Raw genomic sequence first — 18,118 nt, forward strand, 5'->3', positions numbered from 1 at the left:
CTGCTGTTAGTTGGAAGGAGGGGAGGTACAGTGGCTGAGCACTGACAGAGGCTGATAAGGGCAGATGAAAGGAATCAGAGGCTGAGATGGCGAGAGAGAGCGAGAGAGGATGCAGGTAAGCCCCGCAGGCTGTGGTGGTCCACATCAGAGAGCGAGGTGCGCTTGGCTCATGCAGCCAGATTCAAAGTTGCATTACATGCCTGCACATGACTAAAGCTGAACTCAATGGGATTTAGAAAGGGCAGTAAAGTCTAGCATGGCTGAATTTGCTGTGTCGGAGTGTGTGAGCGCTTGTGTGTGTGTGTGAGGTGAGAGGCAAACGTGGGTGCAGCGGCCTTCAGGTTAAAATGAAAAAGAGACTGAGAGGGATGGAAAGATGGAGTCAAAATGCGATTACGCCACTTTCATGTGTATGTGTGTACGCGTGTGGTAAAGAAGGTTAGAGTGGAACACATATAAATACACACACACACACACATATATATATATATATATATATATATATATATATATATATATATATATATATACATATACATACGTACATTCAGGCAGCAGGTGGTAGTGGAAGTGGGAGGGCTCTCCATAAGCAAGGGGGTTCTGTGAATGATGAATGAATAACTCTTTAAGATAGCACGCCTGACTGGAGCCTGTGCTAGCTGTGGTATGTGGACATCCAAAGCTGAACACAAACACAGACTTCCCAAGCCTTATCAGAGCCCACAGGTCAAGACAGAGAGAGGGAGAAAAGGAGGGGACTTGGCATTACTGTAAGAGAAAAAAAATTACTCAGCCCCACCTAACCACCCTGTTTACAGTTGGTTTAACTCTGCCTGCTTGAGAATCTTCATAGATGATGACTAATAGATTAAAGACTAACTAACCACTATGATGCATGCACAGTAAGATCAGAGATTCATTTGGGCCCTGTCCCAACTCACGCCTAATCCCACACAGAAATGTAATATATGACACATCTCTTATATTAAAGGGATAGTTCACCTAAAAATGAAAATTCAGTCATTAATTACTCGCCCTCATGTCGTTCAAAACCCATAAGACCTTTGTTTATCTTCAAGACACAAATTAAGATATTTTTGATGAAACCCGAGAGCTTTCAGACCCCGAATAGACAGCAATGCAACTGAAACATTCCTAGGCCCAGTGGTTCAACAATAATTTTATGAAGCTACGAGAATGCTCTTTGTGCCTATATATAATATGGGATGAACACCTTTCTGAAGTGGAAAAAAACAAATGGGACATCTTAAAATCTTGTGGATTTCATGGACACGAGACGACCATTGCAAATTCACATCAAGTGAGGCACTGGGACAGGGCCTTTGACTTGCCAATTGTGGCAATATAAAATCATCCCCGGTCTAGATGTCAGTATTAATATTTATTACATGGCTCTTTGGAATACCAGTTTCACTAACAGCTTGCGCCAAAAAATAGTACTGTCAGGTTTACTAAAGACAAGCAGTGAAAAATTAGCGCTGAAAAGGCATGGACACAGTTATTTTTGTGCCTGACCTTATTGAATATGCATTTGTTGGAGTTTCTCTTTCAGACGCAAAAGTTATGGGAGGGGAGTATTCAAATGAATCACGCAATGAGATTTACTAACGTTTGCGCTCGTCAAATTACTGGTATTTGCGCCATTATTTAATGCCCCCCAAAAAAGCATGTCTTAAACTATTTTGCGCTTAAAATTGCTGCAATTATTGTTGCTAGGAGGAGGCACCGCAAAGAACAGAGGGCACGTGGTAGAAGGGAGAGGATTTTTTCCACACATATTCATTTATTTTGAATGCCAGAATTATCTGAACATATGCTATTTTTAATTTGCTTCAGGAAATAAAAGACAACTTGAACCCTCAACTAGGAGTCACGCAATACCAGGTCTATCAAAACTTCTAGCAAACCTTCATTTTTTGGCCTCCGGTTCTTTTCAATGTACTATGATTTCTTTATTCTTTATTTGCAACGACGCAAATTTGCGCTGTGCTTGGTATATTGTGTTGGTCGATATGTAAATGAGATGTTGCGTCTGTGTTCTTTAATTTGCATTTTGTTAGTAAATCACCCGCAGAAATTTCCACACCCATCGGTGCTGTTTTGGAATTGCTCTCTCGCACTAATTTGCCCTGCTAAGTAAAACTGGCCCTTGATTCTGATTATTCAATCACCAAATTGTGCGGTCAAATACTTTATAGTGTTCGATAAACTGTATAATTGGCAAAGTTTTCCTCCACAGCTGTGCTAGTCTCACGTGTCCGCTTCCTGTCAGGTCCTGATCAACCTGCCTTGGTTTATTTAGCGATAATGACTGGCTGACTGTAGATTAACTTAGTTTCTTTAGAAAAGGCTGTGAATGTGAGCAGATGGAGGACACTAAAATAGTGCGAGTGTGTGTTTTAGTTTGTGGCTGGGCGTTGTCTGGATGTAAGCATGCATGTGTTTTCCCCGTGAGACAGCATGAAAAGTGTGGTGACAGGGTGAGGTCACCAGAGACGGGAAGCTAATGTAAACAAACACTCCTACACTTAACCAAACCCCAGAGGACATTACTGTAGGTCTTATTACTCTGTTCCTTTCATTATAACTAGACAAGAATATAGACACACTGAAAGACTCTCAGGCCTAAAGCTTGGAGCTACACACATTTCAGATGGACACTTACAATTACATACGTTGTAGCTCCCTTGCCACACACACTAAACGTTCAACATTTATGGACCTGGATAGCTACTATTAATTTCTATTAAGCCATTGCAGCCATTTTGAGACTACTGACAGTAATAAGTGCTCTCAAATGACATTGTGCTGCTCTGAAAGAGTGATGGGAGACAGAGCCTCCTTCTACTAAATATGCTATAAAGGCAACAACAACATTATTATTATTTTATATTATAATTAGTATTACAATATTATAATTACTATTTATATATTACAATGCATTTTTAATTATCTTTTATTTTCAAATAAAATGCTTTTGTCATTTTTAAATGTTTTTATTTAGATCTTTTGTTTTCAGTTTTAATTTAGCATTTTTAAAAAATTAAAATTTATTTTCAGTTAGTTGCAAAATTGTATTTTTTATGTAATATTTATATATGGTATTTTGTTTCAGCATCTCAAATAACAAACTGATTTTTAATAGCTGTTGTTAACAATACAGCAGCACATTTATTATTATTATTATTATTATTATTAAGAAGCCTTAGAAATCTAACTCTCTTCCTCACACACACGCAAACACATCCAGCACTGATGGCTTGAACTGTGGAACTAAAGATCCACAATCATGAATCAATGACATCCAACAGAGCTTCAATGGCCTGCAGCAGTGTATTCTGGGACGCTCTAGGTGGGACAGGTGCCTTACTAACCAGACAGTTGGATATGCTAGGGATCAGGAGGTATAGGGGCCGGTGGGTAGAGGGGGGGTCAGGGACGAAGCAAGGGCAGCAGGCATGGAGAGGAGATGAAAGACCGTTGGAATTTGTACGGACAGCTGGCTCTCAGCCAATTAAGTAAAAGAGAGCTTAGTGTCACTCAAGATGCCAACAACAACAAAAAGAGAGTCTGGACAACTAGTGGCTCATTTCCCCCCCTGTGAATGCAATAGAAAGTGCAGCATTTACGTTACAAGGAAACAAAGCTGCATCAGACTTAGAACCTTTAAATACGCAAAGCATAAAATGGAGAAGCTATCCAAATCATTGCACAAAAGTTAAATGAAAGTTCATTGTTTCTAACAGAATAAAGAGTATTCTGCCATTTCCTACCAGTCACTGCAAATTCATTTGAGTCAGTGTAAGAAAATATTACTGGCATCTCATCATGCCATATTGCCTGTGGGATGTGTTCTCCCACACAGACAGACAGGTCAGATTATTCTGACATGTGATGAGCGCTTGATGACTGCTCAAATCATTATTTATTTTCGTTGATTATTTTGTCTCAGTTAGCTTCTCAACCTTTGTTTTTAGTTTTATTTTGTTTATAGTTTGTTTAATTTATTTCAGTTTTAAACCACCAGTTTTCATTTTTGTTTTAGTTTCTGATAACCCTGACAGAAGAAATGGAGGAAAACAAGGCCTTAAGTTGATTTATTAACGATTGTATCTATGTTAAACACATACTGTATCTATAACGTATATTACACTCACTCTCAGATTTAGTTAAACTGACTTGTACAATTCCTCAACGCCCTCTGTGTTTCGCTCCAGAGAGTTCATTTCCACAATCATTATGTTGGACTGGGCATGCTCACATACCTCCATCAGGGGCTCACTTCATTGGGTAATTTATGGCCTGCCCGCATGGATTCACCAGCTCCCAGCTGTCCATCACTGTCTGCTGCTGTCCCAGAGAGGAACAGATTTTTTGCTTCTCTTACTTTTTTATGAGTGACTAAATCAGCTCTTTTTCCATGTCAGATCTCACATACTGGTGCGAAAACATTGTGCTCTCTCTCTTTATATATATACTTTCCAGCACATGAAGAAATATCAAATAAGACCAAAATTCAAGCTACTATTTATTGATAATCTTCCACCTGCTGAAGCTCTGAAATAAACTAAAGTTGCATGGATCAAACATGTGTCATATTACAGTATATTTAAGAGCAGTGGAGGGGAAGATTTTTAGCCAATAACAAATGTTGGTCTGTTCATCTTCATCCTATTATCTCCTGGAAGAAAGAAAACAGTACTGGGCTGGAACAACACGAAGATGAGCAATGTTCATTTTTTTTGGTGAACAACTGCTTTAAGAATGACAAGCCATTTCAAAATGGTAGCCTTAGTAGCAAAACAGTGGACATTTCAGTTTCAGTAGGGGCTCACAACAAAAATATACCATCGGAAAGGTGAGGAGAACTATATTTAGAAGGCTATGGAAACTGTGATCTAAGAGCAGCTCATCATGTCCCCACAAAAGGGCTCAAGGATAAACAGTTTCAACCTTTAAGCAAGGTACATGGGGACAACCTCTGCTGATCACCCTTTTAAAGCCAAGATGAGGGATGAGAGACTCCTTAAGAATTCATCAAGGCAGTCTCTCCCCAATGACACGTGGCCATAAATGTTTGCTGCAGAGAGCACTCCAGACTGCTTCGTCTGGGTGAAGGTCACTCACATGGAAATGTCAAATGTCTCTTCATTGGCATGCCTGAGACAATAAGAACGCTGTGCCGCTATAGCTCCACTTCATCAACGTCATTTAACAGCAATGACATTAATTAGCACTCATTTACTCCTTATTAAAGGTTTTATACCCATGTCATGTTAATAACTTTTAACTGGCAGATAATGGGCCGCTTTTAGACGGGGAAGGAGAGGTAACGCAAGTGTATTTTAATTGATTTTTGTTGATATTTAGGAGTGCGTGGGTAAACACATGATTTCAGCTGATTGCCAAGATCAATGTGACTTATGGTGCTGTGCATATTAAAACTATAGTGTAGGAGTGCATTATTTTTGTGTTATTCATTAGAGAAGTCAGAGGTGGGCTTACCATTCTGAACATCTAAAATGTGGTGCTTGTCTAGGGTCCATCCTCCCATGTTTGAGGCGTCGAGTTCGTAACCTTGGAGGATGGCTGTTCTTTTCTCCCACAAGATCAGATCCAAACAGGACTCATACTCGAATCCCACAGACACTGGAGAGAGACAGATTGGTGTTATTCATGTATGCAAATACATCCTATAAAAATCCTATCAAATACAGACTTCTTGAGAACTGTTTGAGAAAGTAATCAATACAGACTAAGTCTAAACACCACATTAAGAGGCATGCAGATAAATCATCATATAAACATTGGGCTGATAAACCGCACTCGTTCCCAGGGCCTAATCAGATGTCCTACACAATATCAATTCATCTTTACTGCAGCCTGCCTGAACACTGCAGTGTCTCTATCATAACTTCAGTAAATCTCATAACAGATCTGCGCTTCACCAGGTGCAAATCGTTTTAAATTTATAACTGTTTTCAGCCGATCATATTAAGAAAGCGACCTTATGTCCCCCAGAGAGAATCAATAATCGCACTGCTATTCGTTGGGCAAAAAAATTACCTGCTTAATGCAATTGGCAAAGCAAAGCTTGATGAGAAGGTGAAAGCCAATCAATACTCATGAGACCTAGCTAACCTGTTTACAATTTTACACAGTTCACTTTGTAAAGGCAGAATGCATTCCTGATTTTGTGAAAAAAACATGTCTTTTGTGGTTCAACATCTTGTGAGTTTGTTTATGTAAGGCGCTGAAAAGCATGTCTAGTTTAGTCTGGCCTACTGCCTGCCACATCATCAGCTGAAAATAAACCGAGGCACTGTCATCAGCAGCTGGCCGTCTTTCTCAACGCTTAAGTGAAAAACAAAGCCACATAATCGCCTTGACCTTCCTCAGAAGAGAAAGAGGCATGTTGTTCTCTGTGGTTTTGCTGATGGGTAATCATACAAGCTACAAAATACAGTCAGCATAAAAAAAAATGCCAGAGTGAAAAAATCTTGCTTCCTATGCTATTGTTGGCCTTAATCATAACTGCTTTGTTTTCCATTTACAGTTCCTATTTGCATAGGTATATTTAAGGAGACATCTCATAATGCAACTGTCATAGTGGCACGGGCCATTAAGCACATCTACATTCTTGCATGTAACAAAATCAGGCTTTCTACAGAGGGTAATTATATTCCTTGACTCTGTGCATCTAGAAAAAAAAACAGTATGTGATAGTGAGGTGGTTGTTTATAAGCTCAACAACACCAGCTGACTTAATATTAAATATTAGTAAAGATGTAAAAATGCTGTTAATTGTGAGGCTTTTTTGGAAAGTTTGGAGCTTTTCAGCAGAGGTGTGATGCTGCATCAATTAACACTCAATTAACAGAATCTTACGAAAAAATATAATTGGATGAAAGTGAAAAACTTTTCACATTTATTTGTGCATTCAATATTGAAAAGTCAAAAAGAAAAAAGTTTCTGATCTCTGCGTGTTTACTCACCCACAGCCTCTGACAGACCGTAGACTCTTTGGTTGTATGCATCTGTTTTGTCCCAGATGAAGGTGTAGGACAGGTTGGGTTCTGCGGGGAACCACTTCTGAAAGAGGCGTCCCACCACTGCCACCATCAGATGCACCTTCATGAGGTTAAAGGGGATGGTGGCTTGGGTCATGGTCACCTTGAGCACTGGCCGGTAGCCAGCCGCCCGCGAACTTAGATACATAAGGTTCAGGTCACTACCCGGAATCGCCGTCTCCTCCTGAAGAACCTGCACATCAAAGACAGAAAGAGGTGAAGATAAATGAAGATGGGGGAGAGAAGGAGCGACTCGGGAGCATCTGGAAGAGGCATTAGAGCCGAGGATGAGGCCTCCGATTTTTCTCTCCACAGGATTAAAGCACATCTGCGCCTGTGTTTGCTCTGACCACCATTTACTTGACATCTTGGATCTAATGAGGGAGATTTTCACGGGCGGAACATGCTTATATTTGCATCACTGTCGGAGGCTATTACTGTGCCGCATTCCACATGCTCGACCACGAGAAATAGTCAACAGACAGAGCAGTGTGGACCACAACTTGCAGTAGAAGAGTTCAAACTGGATTGACTTCAGACTTTCCGACAGCTGGCCCGTCGTGCCGGATGAAACACAAGCGTGCAGTTAGCGGCATTTAAAGGTGCCCCTGGTGAGGAGTCACCAAAGTTCAGAGCATTAGTGCTAATTTCTCTCCCTCTTTGAGATGTACAAAAGGAGCACAAGAGATGAGGAGCAGCTTGGATCAACAGAGAGATTCTGCATCACAGCTTTCTCCTCAAGTGCTTAATGAAAAGCCAGTCGAGCCACTGTGGAAAGACAGTAATCCCCCTGTCTTCCAGCTCATGGCATTGTCAAGTGTCCTACTGGGAGGGGACATTTGCTTTTCTCTAACACAGAGGACAAAGGGAGCCAGAGGGAATTTCTTTTCTTTTCTTTTCTTCTCTTTTTTTTTTTGGTTTGGATGCCGCTGCACTTTTTCGGGGATCAGTAGAGGGGGCTAGATTGCTTTGGGAGAACCTTTGATATGCAGTCTGTGGCTGCAACAACAAAAAAAACCCCAGGCAAACAGGAAACTAATGGTAAGTAGGGGATAAAATAAAAGGACAGCAAGTTAAGATGGAGTTTGGTGGTTTTAACTCTCATTCTTACTCATGACTGTAGGATTATTCTCTCAATTTAAAGGGAGCCTCCCTAACACTAGCTGATGCCGTCCCACATGTGTTTGTGCATACCCTACGCTTGTAGCTTTACTTAAGGGCGTCTATAAGCCACAATGCATTCATGCTATGCACCCGGCCTCCCCTCTGTGAACTTTGATTACAGAGTCTGAGCTAATAACATGCTTTACTCCGCCTGCTATAAGCTCTTAATAAATGGCACCGCATGCACTGCCGTGTCTCTACGTGTGCAGCCGTGTTATTCTTAGCCACGGGGGCAAGGGCCATAAGTGCATATGGCTGCATTAAAGCAAAATATTTTCTCATTTACCAAATGAAAGGGAAGATAAAAAAGGCTTTGAAAGTTCATTTGATACAGCCCATTAAATGCACAGTAATAAAGACCAGATTGAGTTTTATCATCAAGCACTTTTTCACGGTAAGAAAGGAAGCTAGTGTTTCTGCGAAAAGCCGAATCAATGCGCTCTCATTACATTAAGAGGTGTTATGCTTTAAAGGACATAGTAGTTATTGAAGCAAACACGCAAAGCATTATGGGAAATCGTATATATCTTTCATTCACTAAATATCTCATCTGATTTTCCACTGTCGCATGGAGGTTTTCTCTGGACGTGAAAACGTGCCGTTCTCCTCCAGCCAAATAAAATTTTTTCCAGGCCTGCACGACGGCCAAGTGGAAGCAATATGCCTGCCCGTTCGGTGTCACGGCGGCTAAGCGTTACGAGCGCTGGATGAGGGGGGGCTGAGGGATGTCTGTTTGCCATTTATGTGTGACGCTCTGGGTAAAAAAAGACCTTGGAGGCCATTACAGCTGAGGTCCAAAAGCCCCATATTAAATGCTAACTTGGTTGGGTCTGATTACCCCTGTTTAGAGTTCCTCTCAAAGCAGGTTGTAATTCAAATCAGGGCCCATCTACTTTGATGAGTGGGGTTCCACAGAGGGGACAGACGCCCCTGTTGGGACCGAGGAGAAACATGGGAAGAGGAGTGTGGCCTTTTACATATGCTGCCGACAATAAGGAAACAATTTTTCTCCTTCATGTCTCGGAGCAAACTCGTAAGACAGCATATGTGTTGGCCCTGAGAGCTCGCATTACAGGGGATGTTCCCCCCACCACATGCCACAGAAAGGTAAGAATGGAAAAGCCGGGTTATAGAGGAAGGGATCAAATACACATCTGGACACAAGGTAGGGTGGAAGAGAAAATACAGACAGGACAGAGCCAAGTTTTGTGAACCTCTCAATCAACAACAGCACTCACTTCACATGGCACAGAAAAAACTTGACTGAGGAATTCAATCTCCACTTTTATTTTGCCTTTCTTTTTATCATAACAGTTAGCTTTAAAGGATCAGTTCACTCAAAAATGAGAATTCTGTCATTTACTAAAGCCACACAAAAGCTATTTAAGTCATTACTCCTCATCGGTTGTTAACCACATGAGTGAATCATTCATTCGATTCATTAAAAAAAGTAAGATTGACTCATTTGCAAATGAAACTTGCCTAATTCTCATTTATTTTCATTATATTTAAAAGAGTGGCCAAGATCTTTTTTTAATATACCACTTGTGATTCACAAATAACGAAAGTCACATGGGTTTTGAGGAATTTTCATTTTTGAGTGAACTATTCCTTTAAGACCTTAAAATTGTTTTGTGCAAGACACAAACTAAGCATGCTTTTATATTTATCTCCCCAAAGACCCAGTGATTTATTTGCTCTGATGTGGGTCCAGTTTTCATTTTTACAGACAGGCAGCAAGAGGCTTGAGTCATTTTAACAGATTATGTAGGGGATAGCGCGTGCGGATTTGCACTATAAAAGGAACAAAAGGAGGGTGTGCGAAAGGATATAAAATGCTGACCAATATCTCCTCAATATGTGGGGTTGCGCTGAAGGCTGTAGTGATTTCTAGCTCTTGCCAGCCCCACAATAAGATTCAGAACTCTTTTTCCTCCAAGTACTGCATGCTGGGTGCAGGTTGAGGGTAAAGAACAGACTGTTTCCTCACATTTTCTTAGCACCATCGCTGTTCTCAAAGGCTCCTTCTTTTGTGACTGACTGAACAGTGTGCAGAGCACATCTGGACTCATTGCACATTCATACTTGGCCGCTGCCATATGATACCCTCTTCTGAGCATGTAAATATATGACCATTCAGTATCCAGCTGACCAACTATTCCATTTACAATAGTGAATTAGCACTTTGGTGGGAAGGAAAAATCTGGACTGTTTCAGTTTTAGGGATCTGCATCACCCACACTGTGGCTTGTAATTTTGAAATCTCATATGCACCTGGGTTTAAGGAGTCCAACTGAGCCTTACCTGCGTCTCTGGGATGATGGGGCCATTCTCGGGCGAGGATCGGAAGAAGGTGGAAAGTGGTGTGGCCACAATGAGAGGGCTGGGTCGAATGAAGCCACTCAGGTCGCAGCTGGGGATGTCGTTTTCCTCTTTCTTCATAACCAGCGTGTCCATTACATAGAAGACATTCCATGGGATCCATACTGTACGGAATTGTGTGAGAAATGGCGCTCGCTCGAAGCTCAGTGTTAGTGATGCTCCGCCATTGGCCAGAATGTCAAACCTGCAAAGATGAAAAAGGAGTGTACTTATAAATCCCAATACATATTTTGTATGAAAGTTAACAGAAATTAATATGCACATATATAAAAAAAAAAGAAAAGAAAAGAAAACGTAGGACTGTCATACACTCCTCATTAGGTATGCATAATATGCAGGTAATGTACTGCGGAGGTGATAGAGTGAGTAACTGAGATGAATTAGACATGAGAGCTGATGGCTAGACCTAGTTTAACTGTCTCTTGCTTTAACCTTCCTGATCCCAGTGCAGGTCTCCTCTGAGCCAAGTGTTTCTAAGAAGGCCCTTTCCTTCCTGACACAGGGCCTTGCCATGGTGAAAAATGCATGATAATGTGGCTGAGCCTTTTTATCATTGCATTTGTGTAAAAGCCAAAACTCTCCCTCGACTCTCTCTCTCCCTCTGTTGCCATGAGACTTATTAGAAAGGAAATGAGTCAGGAACTGAGCGTACTGTCCTATATTCCGATATTTCGCAAAAGCTTCAGGGGGGAAAGCAAGATAGGGCAGAAAATATGCATGTAGAAGCGTAAGAATTGACTCACGTGCACACACACACACACACACACACACACACACGAAAGCAGCTCTGAAGGAAAGGCTGCTGGTGATTGGTCTCTAACAGCTGCGTAGCTGGTACTCTGATTCCCCGTTGGAGTAAGTGGATGTGGAAGAGGTGTGGGCATGATTATCCACTGCCATTTTACGGTCTGCCCTGCTGTGGTGTTCAAGTGCTGCAACAGCTGGCTGAGTAGGCTAATCTCGGACACACTCCCCCTATCTATAGCCTCTCCTCTGCACTCTCTCTCTCTTTCAGTCTGGGTCTCCTCCCTCCAGTCCAAGCTCTTCTATCATCATGTTTTCTATTAAACATATCTCTCTGGCAGCCTCTTTCTAACGCCTTTCTCCATCTATCTCTGTGATGCACTGTTAGGGTCAAACTTCTCTCTCCTCAGTCCTACATGGGCTCATGTGCTCTCTTTCTCACCTAAAAGAAAACAACTGTAGAAAAATTTAAAAAACACTCCAAAATTATGGAATTATGTAATTTCAAGCCATTAAGATGTTTGTTGTTCTGTAAAACATAAAAGAGAATTTTTGAAGAATATCCTGGCCACTCTTTTCCAGATAATGAAAGTGAATGAGAATGGCTGCTGTCAGGTTTCAAAGGCCCTGTTTACACCTGGGGTCCGTTCTTCGTATGTCACTAACTCAGTTAGCTGGCTTTGATTGTTGACGATTTCATTTGATCTTGGATTGGTTGGTTCTTCAAAGCTCATCCTGGAGTTGCTGTCATAGCAACAGGTCCGTAAACTTAAACCAGCTCAGGAGCAGGCTTAATGTAAACAGGATTAGATCGCATCTTTTTAAGCAGAATTGTTTCTTAAAATCTGTCCTAGCCACTGCTACTTTATTAGAAGAGTACCCTACTGGGTCCAGGGACAATTATTTAAAACAATAATAATTTAAAAAATTAAAAATAATATAATAATGTTGTGTAGTCTATAATACTATAGACACAGTAAGTATTACTCATTTAAATATTTATTCATGATAAAATAATTACTTCATAATTGTATTGGAGTCTTACTATACAGTTAATCTGAGCCGTGCATTAATTTGAGTGGTGACAGATATTATGGGAGTGGTTTGATGTAGCGCAGGAGATGCAGATAACTTGATCTCGACCCTTAAGAAACTTTAATTAATGCTGTCACGTAACAAATCTGTTTCAAAGATAAAATTAAATGAATTGCTAATTAAAACATTAAAATAAAAATGTAACGCCTGTACAAATACTAGAAATTGCCAATATAAATAATTGGGAATCATGCAAAAAATAAAATAAAAACATTGCACATTATCTATTATTACATTTATGTGGTTTTGTTTGCTTGGCTGTTTCCTTATAAAGGTTCAGAAAATGTGTCAAGGTTTTTGTCAGGTGTCTTTTTAAATTATTTGATGTCATTATGTTGCTCTCTTGCTGCCAGCCAATCGGTGCATTGCTGATCGTGGTTTTGAGTATCGATACATCTGCCCTTCTCAGGGAACATAAGAACACGCAGTAATTAATCCAGATATTTTAATCAAATCCGCAAAATCATTTGAAGAACCAAATTAGCCAGAGATCAGTTATCATGGTTTGGAAGATCTGGAATCTTTCAAATCATCTCAGATGTAATAAGCGACATACGAAGAACGAGCCCCCTGGTATTCAGATGTGTTTTAGTCTATCTGATCACAAGTGGACAATGCTGAATACAGGTGTGAATGGGGTATAAGTATTTGTGACCCTTCTTTTCACTGGTTTAGTTTTGTATGCCCATAAACAACAGGAGAAAACAGAGATAAACAGAATAAAATGGCATATGATAGGAATAAAATAAATAGGTTTAGGCCTATGTTGTTTATAACAAATGCCATTATAATTTGTGTTTTATTTTACAGTTGTATTGCATTATGATTTTTATAGCTACTTATATCTTACTCTGTTCTGAATACCAGTAAAATTTAAAGGATTTGCTGACAACTTATAGGTGACTAATGTTTTTTTTTCTCTCTTATCCATGCAGTAAATGTTTTAGAAATAGCTTTGTGGAAAAAACAACAACAAACAAACAAATTTGGACAAACAAACAAATTTGAGCATTTGGCTCATATATATATATATATATATATATATATATATATATATATATATATATATATATATATATATGTGTGTGTGTGTGTGTGTGTGCATGTCATATAAAAATTGTGTTATTATTTCACAAATATTAGATCAAATGATAAAAAAAAAAAAAAACACTGGCCCATAGACCCTCCCTCAAAAGAGATCAGGACAGGAGTGGTCGAAAGTAGACAGAAGAGACTGATTATCTTAATACCAGGTGTAAACAGGGCAAAACAGTGTTGTTATTGCTAACTGAAACTATTAAAATAGTTTTTGTTCATTGAAAAAGTATATAAAGTATATATGTATATATAAAATAACTATAATATAAAATATAAATAACGTTAAAATAACAGTCTTTGTGAGCTGCATTTCAAATCTTCTGAAGCTATCATAGATTTTTGTGATAAACAGAATCGAAATTTAAGTCTGCACTAAAAAAGTAATGCTCAAATCAAATATGGCACCTTTAGATGTGTTGCGTCAGGTCTGACCTTTTGTGTGCCACAGAAGAAAGTAAGTCATACCAGTTAGGACTGACATGCTGGTGAGTTAATAATGACAGAATTTTCATTTTTCATTTAGCTATTCCTTTAAAGACTTGAACTGACCCCATTCAGTCCACCAGCTGGACCTAAAACACCTTTTCAGCGATTCTATCTTTAATTACACTGAATTCAATTCAATTGCAAACCTTATTTCATTTCCTCTCTGCTTGATTGCTGCCTTTCAGCCATTCAGCACTGACACATGACACTACATGATGGCAGGTCCTAACAGTCCACTCTCCTTGAACAAAGATGTCTGCTTAAAGTCTTGCTGGCTACAGTTGTGAGGCCTTCATGATTGCGGTGCTGCTGCTCCTTAATAACACTGGGATTGGTTTAACAGTATGGGAGAGTGCGGCCCATTGGCTGATTGATTCCACCCTTGTAAATCCAATGCATTTTAAACAGGCCGTTTGCTAAAGCACTGCTTCCTGAAGCAATGCCTGACATTTTCATGAGATGATCTTGGTAGATAAGACAGCACACTATAAAACACATGCATGCACGCACACACAAACTGTTGTAGAGCCATAAGAGGTTGTGCATTCAATCAAAGTTTTCACACATTTATGTATGTTTTATGCATAAGTACTAAACGTAACTAAACAGATGGTTTTGGTGACATCTGTACTCTGTGCTGTATTATGACATTCAGTCATTCAAGGACAGGAACACTATGGAAGAGTGTATAGGATGTGTGTCTGCTTATGTTTTCAACCTACATGCCATCCTGCCGTGTGATGGTGAATCCGTGGTCTGGGTAGTGCACAAAGGACACGTTGACTCCAATCAGGGGCGTACCATCTGCAGTGAGCACCTGCCCTCTGATAATGGACACCAGGCTGCAAAACAAATACACATGGTTGGTAAGAAACCCACACATACACACACACACACACACACACACACACACACACACTATTAATATGATTTACAGCATGACTGAACATGGATTCCCTAAGCTTTAAAATGTCTAATCCACTGTAAATAACTAGAAAGCACACAAAGTCTGTCTCTCTCACACATGCGCACACATACACACACACAAACTCACTCTATGCTTATTTATGTGACACTTGTGCCCCCCATCTCTATAGACAGTCATAATTCAGTCCCCTAAAGGCTCCAGTGGGATTCTTATGTCCTCGATTCCCAAGGCAGATTCTCTTCCGAAGAGCTTCATAAGGATCGATGTGGGTAAAGCTTTTGTTTGAAGAACTGTAACTTTCCCACAGGGGAATAAATAGCTAAAATACTTTGAAATCCTGCATTGTCAATTACTTTTTTGAATAAGCTTTTCTCTTTCAAATCACACACCAAAAAAACAAACAAACAAAAAACCCACAAAGGGTGCAACAGAACTGAACTGAACAAAGGGTTCACATGATATATTCATGTATTAAAAATATATGCAAATATTCAGCAAAATTCATATATTAAATCAATTTCAATTAATTTAATATTAATTGGCATAGCTTTTTTTTTTTTTTTTTTTAAATCAACTGACAATCCTAACAAAATAACAAAGCCACCAAGAGAATTAGAGCTTGGGTTGTTTTGGGCAGAAAGTGACTTCACTGCAGTGTTGAGGACACCTCGCTCTAATTATTGGCTGATTTTTTCAGGTCATAACTGTTTTCTGGCAGCCTAATCAGCAGTGCAGCAGTGAATCAAAGTGTGGCGTCACCCTTCACTTGGAGCTGGGATAAAGGAAGTGTGGAAATGACCTTAGGGTCACACGCACAGGTAAACATTCCATAAATAAGCTGCCGTTTCTCATGATGTGACCGTAACTCAGAAATCCTATTTGCTTTGTGTGAGATATTAAAACAATAGTGTCCAGTGTTAGCTGCCACAGCCTGAGTGTCCTAAAAGCATGCTGTAATTCACCCTCCTCAGCGCTGTATTTCTGTCTTGTTTGCCCTGAACACCACACGTCACACTCGCTACTCGCTCAGCATGTCTTCCACATGCTCTGAGGGCACCCTGACCACAAAACCAAGGTTAATATCGCTTACTCAAACTGCTATGAAGATAAAAGCAAGAAGTAAAAAACTAAAAATTACACTACTCTAATACACTAAAAAACAATAGATACAACAAAAAAATAAGTGAAATATATAAATATGTACTCATTAATGAAACTAAACTGAAAAAACAATAATTTTATATATTTCAAATACACAACCAATTTCACAACCTATGTTTTAGGATCATACACAGCCTCTGACAACTTTCCCTTTCTGCTCTTTCCTCTCTCTAAGAATAACCTTCACGATGTTGCCATCACAAGGATTACGGCTGGATCCAGGTGGACATCTACCAAGGTGCTCAAGGTTATTCACTTCATTCTTAAAGGGATCACACAGATGCGCTCTTCTCCGGACCACTGACCCTCTCAATGCTCCAGTTGTTTTCCATCCAAACCTTGCTGCTTAAAACACCTTCCATTTTGCCAACATGCACCACGCAGGAGCTTAATCTGCTTAAAAGGCCCCTTAGTGCTAGGATGCATGTAGCAAAATGAAAACAAGACATTTTCATGTACACAGGCAGGGGTTTGCTGAGCCAGGCATGCAAGTGAATGGACGGCTGAAGATGACATAGAAGAAACATCTGGAGAGAGGCTGCTGGGATATACAGGGTATGTGACAGATACTTAATTCTGGAAAATTGAGGAGCTGGCACTTTTGCTCTAGTGGCGTGTTGTTTTACAATGTTTATGCTGCGAATCAATAGGTAGTTACCCTGAGGAAACACACAAACAGCAACTGTTTCTTAGCGGGATTTTCTTTGAAACCGGGTTGACCCAGAAGGCAGAATGTGGAGATATATATATAAAACTGGATTCACAATATCGGTCTTTCTTCAGTCAGCCAAAATATATATCTGTTCCATGTCCTTTTATCACCATTTGTCGTTTTTAGTCCAGGATAAAAAAAACCTACAAATCAAACTGAACTTTACAATGAATACAAAAACCAGAGCCTGTAATATTTACTTAAAACATTTATATTATTTAGCGAGCGATTATTCTATTTTATCATGTGCTGGGAGGATGAGGGAGTCTAGTACACATGGTTTGCGTTACGTTCGATGACTGCCAAACAAACTCTCCAGCCAAAATGACCGATATTCAGTGCAGATGTGCCCCGCGTGGGTTTGTGCATTTATTTTTTAAATCACATTAGTCTACACCTCCCTTTATCAGATCAGTCTTTATCTTGCCACAGAGGTACTTAAAGGTTTAATGTCCTCACATATGGGGCATCGGCATTGGGCCTATTAAACTCTTTGTTGTAGCTAATCGTGTTATCTGTCATGACCGAATCACGGTTGCCAAGCAATTTTTGAGAGTAATCAAGCTAACTTAATAACAATGTTATTTCCATCTTAACAGAACATGTGCATTGAGTTATGCATAGGAGGCAGGGGAAGAGATAAACAAACTGATCGTTATTGCATTATTATCACGTATCAGTCAAATTGAAACGTGACTGTGAGCATTTGTGGCGTCATCAGTCAACCTCCTTTGTGTTTTTAATTCCAGGTTTCCATAGATATTAGTTTACTCACTCACCGAATATTCGTCAGACACAATAAAAAGGAAATTAGGTTAAAAGCACAAAAAAGCAAAGAGGGACTTGGAATAGCAACAGGTGCTTAATTGACAAAGCAAAAGGAATGAGCAAGGTAAAACGGAGCCATGAAAGCAGCTGACCATGACAACGAAGAAATGATTATATCCATTCAAGCAAACAGAGAGAAGATGCTTCGGACAAACCCACGCTCTGGATGTGACAACATAATTAATAGCACTGCTTATTCAAGTGGGCTATTATCAGATCTAACATCTCTTTCCAATAACTATTATGGGGCTCTCACATACACAATGCAAATCGAGGCACATCATTTGTAAATTACACTTTAATGGAACTTCAGAAAATCTTTCTCTCTAACCCCGGTCACACAGTTCTTATGAGGTTTTGTCAGCACATCTGTTTCCATGGCAACTGTATGAAGTCTTTAAGAGGGCTGTTAGGAGCAATTGTGGGGAG

At 39.8% G+C, this 18,118-nt stretch overlaps 1 protein-coding gene across 19 annotated transcripts in view; it reads right to left on the reverse strand.

Moving 5' to 3' along the window:
• The window catches only part of LOC131547855 (teneurin-3), a 642,274-nt gene that overhangs the window by 25,033 nt on the left and 599,123 nt on the right, over nt 1-18,118 (reverse strand). For all 19 annotated transcript variants that reach the window (XM_058788591.1, XM_058788700.1, XM_058788676.1 and 16 more), the window contains 4 exons: nt 14,783-14,902; nt 10,560-10,821; nt 7,017-7,284; nt 5,527-5,670 (listed from right to left, as the gene is read on the reverse strand). In XM_058788591.1, the coding sequence (XP_058644574.1) occupies nt 5,527-5,670; nt 7,017-7,284; nt 10,560-10,821; nt 14,783-14,902 (794 nt within the window). The remainder of the gene's footprint in view (nt 1-5,526; nt 5,671-7,016; nt 7,285-10,559; nt 10,822-14,782; nt 14,903-18,118) is intronic.

The sequence above is a fragment of the Onychostoma macrolepis genome, chromosome 01 (genome assembly GCF_012432095.1).
Source record: "Onychostoma macrolepis isolate SWU-2019 chromosome 01, ASM1243209v1, whole genome shotgun sequence".
NCBI lineage: Eukaryota > Metazoa > Chordata > Actinopteri > Cypriniformes > Cyprinidae > Onychostoma > Onychostoma macrolepis.